At 45.8% G+C, this 10,524-nt stretch overlaps 1 protein-coding gene across 1 annotated transcript; it reads right to left on the reverse strand.

The window, feature by feature from the left end:
• Positions 1–252: 252 nt before the first annotated feature.
• On the reverse strand, positions 253–1,443 carry LOC134208712 (tRNA (cytosine(38)-C(5))-methyltransferase-like). The gene is made up of 2 exons (XM_062684539.1): positions 1,280–1,443; positions 253–1,226 (listed from the first exon to the last, which is right to left on the reverse strand). The coding sequence occupies exons 1-2, from the start codon at positions 1,353–1,355 to the stop codon at positions 292–294; spliced, it is 1,011 nt and encodes a 336-aa protein (XP_062540523.1). The 5' UTR covers positions 1,356–1,443; the 3' UTR covers positions 253–291.
• Positions 1,444–10,524: the final 9,081 nt, after the last annotated feature.

Genomic DNA, 10,524 nt, shown 5'->3' on the forward strand with positions numbered 1-10,524 from the left:
CTTGGCAGCGCATTATCATTACTTGACACCGGTCGTCGCTAAACACGCTGCTAAAACAGTAGCGCAGCTGACAGGTGACCAAAATTGGTAGCGCGTTAAATGTTGATTTTGAATAGAAGATTTGCCTACCTCGGAAACGCTGGATAGAAGTTTGTCTATCTCAATCTTTTTGTCTGACCCATATTGATATTTTTCTAGGTATTATTCATTTAAAAGGTAGAACAACTTGCACTAATAAAACACACAAAGATATCCAATAGACTAAATATATTTCAACAACAGTTTCAGTACTTAATCCATCTCATCAAACAGCGAACTTACAACCAACACATTAATACTATTCCCAAGCACTCGGTAACGCTGTTTGTCTGTGCTTTCAGTCGGAAATTGAAAATCATCAGGAAATGACATCAGCCTGGCGACCTCTGTTGGTGTGAAGTACCGCACTTTCAGCCTCCTCAGTAGGCCCAACCGGTCATTTTCATCGAGTGCAAGCTCAGCCTGTTTGTAGATAGCATCGAAATCCGTTTTGCCCAGTGGGCTGTACACTGAACCTGTCCCTTCAGCGTAGTGAGTGTACGCTTTGGTAAAGCACATCGAGTTGGTGGAGTCTGGTGTGCAAATGTCCATAATTGCTAGTCTTTTGCGAAGCAAATCGTCTTTCAACAGATATCGATTTAGATTTTCGGACTCCGGTTCCACAATATCGCCGATAGATATCGGCGACTGGATGTGCCGCGGCGATGGTTCAGTCACTATTGGCGTGGCAGGGCTGCTAAATGCGGTTCGTTTGGCTACACAGTAATAGCGATGGCGAGTATTGGGAACGTTAAAGTTATGAGGTGAAAGTATATATTCTTTGAAGTGAAACCCAGCATCAGAAAGTTTTGTCTTGTAAAGTTCACATGCCTGAGATCGTTCGAAACCTTTCACATTTTCAAGAAGTATGAATTGCACAGTCGGGATATTGCCAAGCAAATCACACAAATGCACGAATGGATCAGCTCGTCTATCATCAACGTCTTTGAAATTGCCATTTCGGGTGAAAGGCTGACACGGAGGCGACATGAGAATTACATTCACGTCAAGCTTTCGTATACGTTCCGGGGTTAAACTGAGAATGTTTCTGCTCATCGCTTGATCTGCACCAAAGTTGTGATTGTAGATAGTATTGGCCACTGGGTTGATATCTATTGCGGCCATCACCTTGTAGCATTTTCCGGATCCTACAAATTTGTGCTTGTAAATTAACCACACATGTTTATTCAGCCATACTCACGTTTGATGGCATAGTGCATGCCTCCTATTCCACTGAACAGTTCCAGCACTCGATATTCGATGCCGTCGAAAGTCATTTCAATCTGATATGCAGCAGCCAGCAAATGCAGTCAGAATATAGAAACAGTGGGATACCGGGAAATGTTAGTAAACAGATGGTGTGAAGCAAGGCATGTGAAGCGCTTTGAAAAAAAAAACAACATTTGAGAACTGTCACAAAATGTGTTTTATTCAGGCTTCACTGTTTACTGTTTAGTGGTGCCAGATTATTTTTTTGGCCAAGTTTCTTGCAGAACAAACTTTGGTTGATGTAGCAATCTCAACAAATGTGCAATGATTTTTGTCAAAAATTGGAAATTATTTTGTTGGACATTTGTTGCAATGTCTCAATATTAGAAATTATATTAGGTTCATTAGTACTATATGTACCACGGAGGCAACTTCAGCATCATTTTCAAAATTTTATTTTGAATCCTCTGGAGTACCTTCTTTCTGGTATTGCAGCAACTAGTACATATTGGCACAGCATACAACATGGCTGGTCTTAAAATTAGTTTGTAAATCAAAATTTTGTTCTTAAAACAAAGTTTGATTTTCTATTCATAAGTGGATATAGACACTTAATATATTTGTTACATTTGGCTTGAATGCCTTCAATGGGACTTTTAAAAGTTATTTTATCCAGCAGAAGTCCTAAATATTTACCTTTGCCAGACCAATTAATTGGAACCCCATTCATAGTGACAATATGTTTGCTAGAAGGTTTCAAACAAGAAGCTCTCGGCTTATGTGGGAAAATTATAAGCTGAGTTTTGGAAGCATTCGGGAAATTTTTCCATTTTCGCAAGTAAGTGGAGAAAATATCCAAACTTTTTTGCAATCTACTACAAATGACACGAAGACTTCACCCTTTTGCTGAAAGGCCCGTGTCATCTGCAACCAAAAGGCCCCAGTATGGTGCCTTGGGGGACACCAGCTCTAACAGGTAATCTATCAGATTTAGAATTCTGATAGTTTACCTGCAGTGAGCGATCACGCTGCTGCAAGCAGAAATGAAGCCATTTTGAATTTGTGTTTAGAGCTGAGAGGACGCCTCGTTGAAATTCTTCGAAAAATACTTTTTTCTGCTGGTCTTTTTCAATTCCGTTGTGAATTTCCTGAGATTATTGATCTTTTTTTTGAAAGTTGTGGCTATTGGTAAGTGATCAAACTCAATTATTAAATAATGCTCATTAATGAGCTTAAGTGTATTAACAGTTATCATGAATCGCATGGGGGCCCTCCTTAGCCGTGCGGTAAGACGCGTGACTACAAAGCTGAGGGTAGCTGGGTTCGATTCCCGGTGCCGGTCTAGACAATTTCCGGATTGGAAATTGTCTCGACTTCGCTAGGCATGAAAGTATCATCGTGTTAGCCTCATGATATACGATTGCAAAAATGGTAACTTGGCTTAGAAACCTCGAAGTTAATAACTGTGGAAGTGTTTTAATGAACACTAAGCGGCGAGGCAGCTCCAGTAATGCCAATAAGAAGAAGAAGAATTAATCGCATACGCGTTGACTACCAAGGCCAACATCAGCCTGGCGATCATCGCGACGGCCAGGAAATGGGCATCGTGATGCGCTCTAATGAGGTGGAAGCAATAATATCGGTATTCGATCCCGATACCAATCGCGGTCAATCGGCAGACGAATGGCTAAACGAGATAGATTCCATGGCTGAAATTTTCGGTTGGGATCAGAGGCGGACGTTGCTGTATGCTTGTATGCGTCTCAAAGGTCCTGCAAAGTTTTGGTATGATGGTTGCAAACAAGAGCTTCGTACATGGAACCTTTTCAAAGAACGTTTCTTGGAAAATTTCCCTACCGTCATTGATACAGCCGCGATCCATTTATTTATTTTTCATTTATTTAGTCTACATCTAAACAGATAACACTAAATCAACAAATTTGACGCCACAATACACGGTTCGAGGCCGCATTTCTCCATCCTCTAATACGCCCCACGCTCGCCAAGTCGTTTTGCACCTGGTCTGCCCATCTCGTTCGCTGCGCTCCACGCCGTCTCGTACCTGCCGGTTCGGAAGCGAACACCATCTTTGCAGGGTTGCTGTCCTGTGCGGCATTCTTGCAACATGTCCTACCCATCGTACCCTTTCGGCGTTAGCTACCTTCTGGATACTGGGTTCGCCGTAGAGTTGGGCGAGCTCGTTGTTCATCTTCGCCGCCACACACCGTCTTCTTAAACAGCGCCAAAGATGGTCCTAAGCACCCGTCTTTCGAATACTCCGAGTACTTGCAAGTTCTCCTCGAGAATTTTCAATGTTTCATGTCCGTAGAGGACAACGGGTCTTATAAGTGTCTTGTACATGACACATTCGGTGCGGTGGCGAATCTTTTTTGACCGCAGTTTCTTCTGGAGCCCGTAGTAGGCCCGACTTCCACAGATGATGCGCCTTAGTATTTCACGACTAACATTGATATCAGCCGTTAGCAAGGATCCGAGGTAGACGAATTTCTCGACCCTCTTGGAGGTATCCCCGTCTATCGTAACACTGCTTCCTGGGCGGGCCCTGTCGCGCTCGGTTCCGCCCACAAGCATGTACTTTGTCTTTGACGCATTCACCACCAGTTCAACTTTTGTTGCTTCACGTTTCAGGCGGGTGTACAGTTCTGCCACCTTTGCAAATGTTCGACCGACAATGTCCATGTCGTCCGCGAAACGAATAAATTGACAGGATCTGTTGAAAATCGTACCACGGCTGTTACACCCGGCTCTCCGCATATGCATATATACCTTCTAGCGCAATGTTGAACAAGAGCCACGAAAGTCCATCACCTTGTCTTAGTCCCCGGCGCGATTCGAACGAACTGGAGAGTTCGCCCGAAATCTTCACACAGTTTTGCACACCATCCACCGTTGCTTTGATCAGTCTGGTAAGCTTCCCAGGGAAGCTGTTCTCGTCCATAATTTTCCATAGCTCTACGCGGTCTATACTGTCGTATGCCGCCTTGAAATCAACGAACAGATGGTGCGTTGAGACCTGGTATTCACGGCATTTTTTGAAGAATTTGCCGTACAGTAAAGATCTGGTCCATTGTCGAGCGGCCGTCAACGAAGCCGGCTTGATAACATTCCACGAACTCATTCACTAATGGTGACAGACGACGGAAGATGATCTGGGATATCACTTTGTAGGCGGCATTAAGGATGGTGATCGCTCGAAAGTTCCCACACTCCAGCTTGTCGCCTTTCTTGTAGATGGGGCATAGCCTTCCTTCCACTCCTCCGGTAGCTGTTCGGTTTCCCAGATTCTGACTATCAATTTGTGCAGGCAAGTGGCTAGCTTTTCCGGGCCCATCTTGATGAGCTCAGCTCCGATACCATCCTTACCAGCTGCTTTATTGGTCTTTAGCTGTTGAATGGCATCCTTAACTTCCCTCAATGTGGGGGCTAAGAGGCTTCCATCGTCCGCTGAACTGGCGTAGTCATCTCCTTCGCTGCTTTGACTTTCACTGCCTGTACTCTCAGCGCCATCCAAATGTTGCTCGTAGTGCTGCTTCCACCTTTTGATCACCACACGTTCGTCCGTCAAGATGCTCCCATCCTTATCCCGGCACATTCTGGCTCGCGGCACGAAGCCACGGCACAGCTGTTCCATCTCCTCGCACTCCGCTTCTTCCGCTTCCGTCTATAACAATTCACGTTCGGCCGGGTACCTTGCTGCAGCGCGACCGCCCGCGCTGCTTCCTTCCTATCCAGAATCTGTCCAATCGTTTAGTCGACTTCGTCGCATATACCCGACGTTGTTCTCCGCTGCGTCGTTAATGGCTGCTTTGACTGTATTCCAGCACTCCTCAAGAGTGCTCACCTTCTTCCGGCAACGCTGCCTCGAGATGCTGCGCGTATGCAGTGGCGACATCAGGTTGCTTCAGTCGCTCTAGGTCGTACCGTTTTTAGTTTTGGGCGCAGTTTAACCATCACCAGATAGTGGTCAGAGTCGATGTTAGCGCCAGGATATGTCCTGACGTCGATAATGTCGGAGAAGTGCCGTCCATCAATTAGAACGTGGTCGATTTGTGATTCTGTCTGCAGTGGTGATCTCCAGGTGTACCGGTACGGGAGGCTGTGCTGGAAGTAGCCTCAATCCACAGAAAGCTAATAAATTTGAAACGAAAAGCAGATCAATCAATGGAATCCTATTTTCACGAAACCGTTGCCTTGGGCAGGAAAATAAGGCTTTCAGGTGACCTCTTTTAGCACTACTTGATAAAAGGCTCCCGTACGCATCCACTCGAGCAGTCACGGCACAAGACTGCTGTTACTCTACCACAATTTCTGAACGCGTTAATCCGAGTAGAACGAGCGACAAAAGATGGTGAAAAACGTGACACGGATAGCAGCGGACGATTTGGAGCCAATAAAACACCTGGACGCAAATCAATAGACAGCCGGAAGCCGTTCGACTCCGCTCAGAGCTGGACCGCAACCACACAGCACTCCGGTCAAAGCAGAAGCACCAGGCCCATCTAAAAGTATCGTATCAACTCAAAAGAAACAGTGTTTCATTTGTCGATCTGAAGATCATCTGGCACGGAAATGTCCACAACGTAAGGATTTTCGTTCCGAGGTGGTACCCAACCGCGCCACCATGTAAACAATGTGGTTTATACGAAAATCGCTTTCATTAGAGGTGTGCGCGTCACTGCCTTCATAGATTTGGGGAGTGAAAGGACGCTACTAAAGGAACATGTAGCGAACAGATTGATGCTGCGTATTGAAAGCGAGAGCTCTATGCTGAAAGGATTCGCTGGAGGCGTATGTACGACATTAGGAGCGGTAACAGAAGATATCGAAATAGACGGCGTCACCAACAGTTTGAGGATTCTGGTGGTACCCGATGACGCGATGCAGTATGACTTGATCGTTGGTGACGACTTCTTTAATAAGAAGGGCGTAACGGTGCTAAGGACAGCGGATTCGATCGTTATTCAATATGAGGAAGCTGCGGTTATGAACGTTGAAACGGAAAAGGAGGACAATACTGTGGTACGGACACCTTTGACAATGGGCGATTTAAATATTGGATTGTCAGTCTCAGAAAATGTAAAATCAAAACTGTTTAATTTAGTGAGCCGCTATCGCAACTGCTTCGCAACGAACATTGGTGAAATCGGTTACACGGATATTGAAACTATGCACATTACGCTCAAGGAAGATAAGGTCGTGAGGCACGTTCCATACAGGGTAGCATACGGCCAGCGAAAGTATTTGCAAGATGAGATAAAGGAACTACTGGCGAACGACATAATTGAAGAGTCAACATCAGAATTCGCCAGCCCTGTTGTAATAGTTCCAAAACGTACCGGTGGGCATCGTATGTGTGTTGATTACCGTATGTTGAACGGTATAATCCAAAAAGAATTCTTCCCTACCAATCTCGTCGAGGAAGCTCATTTTGAACAAATTTCAATTTTCTGGCGTCATTTTAGATATATCGACGGAATCAAAATAAGTGGAGGGTATGAATTAATTTAACATTCGACACGGTAATTTATGCGATGGAGTAAACTGACGAAAGCTTTGTAATTAATTTTAAAAAGATGAACACAATGATAATTCGATGTGAGAAAATCGTAACGTGTACATTAAGTTTCAAGCAAAATATCTTGATAATTGGATTCGATCGAGTCCGCAGCTCCCAGACGAAGGCGTTCTCGAGATCAAAGCTGATGAGTTTACCAGCACGACGGTGGTGACGGAGACTGGCGATCCGATCTTTCAAAGCGAGAGTGGCTTGGAAGATGTTGCGCTCCGAGTTCGAAAATTTCTGTCCGTCGCTCAAGACACGGTGGGCTTGCATGACGCGCTCCAGTCGATTTTTCAGAATGCGGGGGAGAAGTTTGAAGTCACTGTTGAGCAGCGAAATGGGCCGGTACGCTCGGGTCATGTGTTCTCCAGTGCTGTAGTTGTGAACTAAAAGCCAGTTAGTCGGCAAAAATTAGGGGCGTTACCACACATAGGCAATAAAGGGGGCGCGCACACTAAAAGATAACTCCAATACAGGAAAAATTGAAGATGGTTTTCGGACTCCGCAGAAAGTCATAACGTCATAAAGCGCCTTCCATGACCAAAATGAAATCTACAACCACAAATCATAAATAAAGACCCAGGTACTGAAAGATTGAGCAATACATCAGAGGGTGGGTTGGGGATGTTTTGTAGTTGCCATACTCCTAGGTGCAGGGGCCCATTGAGTGTCAATTGGCACATCAGTATCAATACCAGTGAAGTCCTGATTATGGCATGCTGGCCGCGAGTTAACGACAAGATATCGCAGTAATAGTAATTGGATTTTGTAATATTGTGAAAGCGAAGGCTGGCAGTCGGACATTCTACTCTTTTAGTAGAGCCGGGTGACCCTGACTTGAATCGACGAGTGGGTTAATGACAAGCCTGTCTTCCACCCGTCCGTGGCGAGCCTTGTAGCACGCTCTCTAATCCTGGCACCAAGCTATTCCTGCGGAGTGGGAGTAGGCTCAGATGCCGTTTCCAAACTGATCCAAACGCTGATCTGGATCTGAACATGTAAGTGTAAACCAATGCATGAATACCTTGCATACCGATAGGAATGCAAAAGATAACCATGGGATCTTTGAGGGCGACTACTCCAGTAGGATTCGACGACAGCCACATGGGAGGCCTAATAATAATGGGTGATTCAAAAATTAATTCTACCTAACGATAATGAGTTATTCAAAAATTAATAATTAATTAATAGTCCCAGAGTTTCCCGGCACGCTCCGCAAGTGACTACGGGATGCGGGTGGTCGCCGAGCATCTCGATAATATCATCGAGTTCGCGAGTGCAAGGCAGAACATCAGTAAAGAACTGCAACAGAACCTTCGGATGCTTCGCCCGAGTTGCAAGACAAGAACAGGACGCGTTTATCAGGGTGGTGGGAAGATAGAAGGCCGACAAAGGTGACCAAACTGATGCTTTCTGCTTCCTAGGAAGAGCGACTATGGCCCAAAAGGCGATTGATTTTGCCCTGACGGCCTCATTGGCCGCCCCGAACAGCAAGGGCAGCAATCCGGCGAAGACGCTCAGAGAAAAGCCAAACAACGTGCGACCATAAAGGCGAAACGTTGTCTGAACGGAATAGATTGGGATACATAAGCCATCGACCCAAGAAGGCGACTTCTCGGCCCAAAAAGGCGAAAGGCGCCTACCAGACGCAAGTCACCGGGCCAGAAGAGGGTACCAGCCGCCCGGTGACTTGCCGAAAATCCATGGCAGCTGGTCAGTAGGGCAAAGCGAAAGTCGAGCGTATCTCGACCTGCAAGAAAGCAAAGGATAAAGACGAGGCTTTGTTGGTGAAAACAGATAAGGAAAAGTACACCGAAGTCCTTAAATCGATGCGGGCGGCAGAAAAGCTTTCGGTGCTAGGTCAGGACGTGCGAAGCGTCAGACGCACCAAGATCGGTGAAATGATCTTGATTCTGAAACGCGGAGCGCAAGCTAGTGGGACGGACTATAGGAAGTTGACCCAAAGATCTTGGGTGACGACGTCAATGTGAGGTCGTTGGGGCGGAAGTGACCCTCCAGTTCAAGTAACTGGACAAGGTTACGAACGCGGATGACGTCATCTCTGCCATCAGAGAGCAGTGCGGCACAGATGTTGAGAAGACCTCTATACGCCTAAGAGGCGGTACCTTTGACACGCAAGTAGCCTACCTTAGATCACTCACGGAAGCCAAAAAAAGTAATAGAGAATGGAAGTTGAAGATCAGCTGGTCAGTATGCCCAGTAAGCAAACTCCAGCCTCCATCAGTGAACAAGTGCTATTCGTACTTAGAGTCGGGGCACAAGTCCTACGACTGTATGGACCCATTCCGTAGTATGTAAGCTGTGTCATCGTGCGTTGTGGTGAGGAAGAGCACAATGCGATAAGGCATCAAAGTGCCTCATCTGCGCCAACAAAAAGCAAGCATGTAACCACGTTTTGGGTGGACCTTCGTGTCCTATCGGAGAGACAAACAAGAGGAAGCCGTGCTAGTAACACAATTGAATTTTAACCACTGTACATCTGTTTAGCAGCTGCTGTGGCAGTCGTCCTCCTGTTCGACCCGTACAACGTTCCTGTCGTCAATTAGGTGATGAACGGATCTAGGATGGCGGCTATTTGCACAACGGGACGGTATCTCTATACCCTCTGAGTACGGGGTCAGCCTTTTGAGGATGATCCTCTCCAGCAACTTGCCCGTCATGTTAATTAGATGGTTTCCGGCTTTCGGTAACAGAACCAACTTCTGCCTTTTCCAACTATCGGAAAAATCACTACAGTCATGGAGACATCTCTGCATAGATGTTCGCAATGATTCCTGCCTTGAGAAGGGTGTTCGGACTTCCATAAGGCCCTGGAGCCACCATTTTGGCCTATACGCACCCGAATACTAGAATAGAACGACTAACTCATGTCGAAGACTTGGGCGTAATTTTGGATTTCCAACTAACGTACAAGTTGCACATCTCGTTCGTTGTGAGCAAGGCTTCCAAATCCCTGGGCTTTATCTTTCTTTGGCCAATGAATTTTCTGACATTTACTGTGCGGTCTATACTGTACTATTGCTGCGCCCCGTTCGGAATCCCAATGAACGGTGCAGAACAAATTGAGTCCGTGCAACGACGTTTCCTACGATTTGCTCTGCGTAGACTACCGTGGAGAGGTCCATTACGCCAGTCAAGTTATAATATCTGCTGTCGGCTTATCGATCTGGAGCTGTTGAGGAATCGCCGTAACATTGCTTGGGCCGTACTGGTTACAGTTGTTTCGCAAGACCGAATAGTTGTAGCGATATTTTGGAGCAAAATATATCAACGTACAGCCGAGGGCACTTTCAAAAAACGCTATGCTAAGAAGGCCATTTCGTCGGACTAACTACAGTAAGAACGGTAGTATTGAAGGATTACAGCGGTTATTTATTACGGTATCAACAATCTTCGACTTCAACTTGCCTTATCAGACGCTGCGTCGGAGATTCAAAGAATTTTTCTCATCGCGTCAGGTCATGTTTGAACTCAAATTTTTACTGCAAGCGCTTCCATGCTGGTCACGTTTGGACTCAAATTTTCACTGCAGGCGCCTTCGTGCTGATTGATAAATACTTGTATAAACGCCACAACAGGTTATGATGGAGCTCAAATGTGCACTATGAAGGCTTTTTTGATGTGCAGATTGGTAT

This window comes from Armigeres subalbatus, chromosome 1 (assembly GCF_024139115.2).
Source record: "Armigeres subalbatus isolate Guangzhou_Male chromosome 1, GZ_Asu_2, whole genome shotgun sequence".
NCBI classification, from domain to species: Eukaryota; Metazoa; Arthropoda; class Insecta; order Diptera; family Culicidae; genus Armigeres; species Armigeres subalbatus.

Bases quoted from the DNA above. Each gene is read 5' to 3' on its own strand.
- LOC134208712 (XM_062684539.1), bottom strand. From the start codon at position 1,355: ATGACTTTCGACGGCATCGAATATCGAGTGCTGGAACTGTTCAGTGGA. The intron at 1,227-1,279 runs GTGAGTATGGCT...ACAAATTTGTAG, and splicing joins CATGCACTATGCCATCAAAC to GATCCGGAAAATGCTACAAG.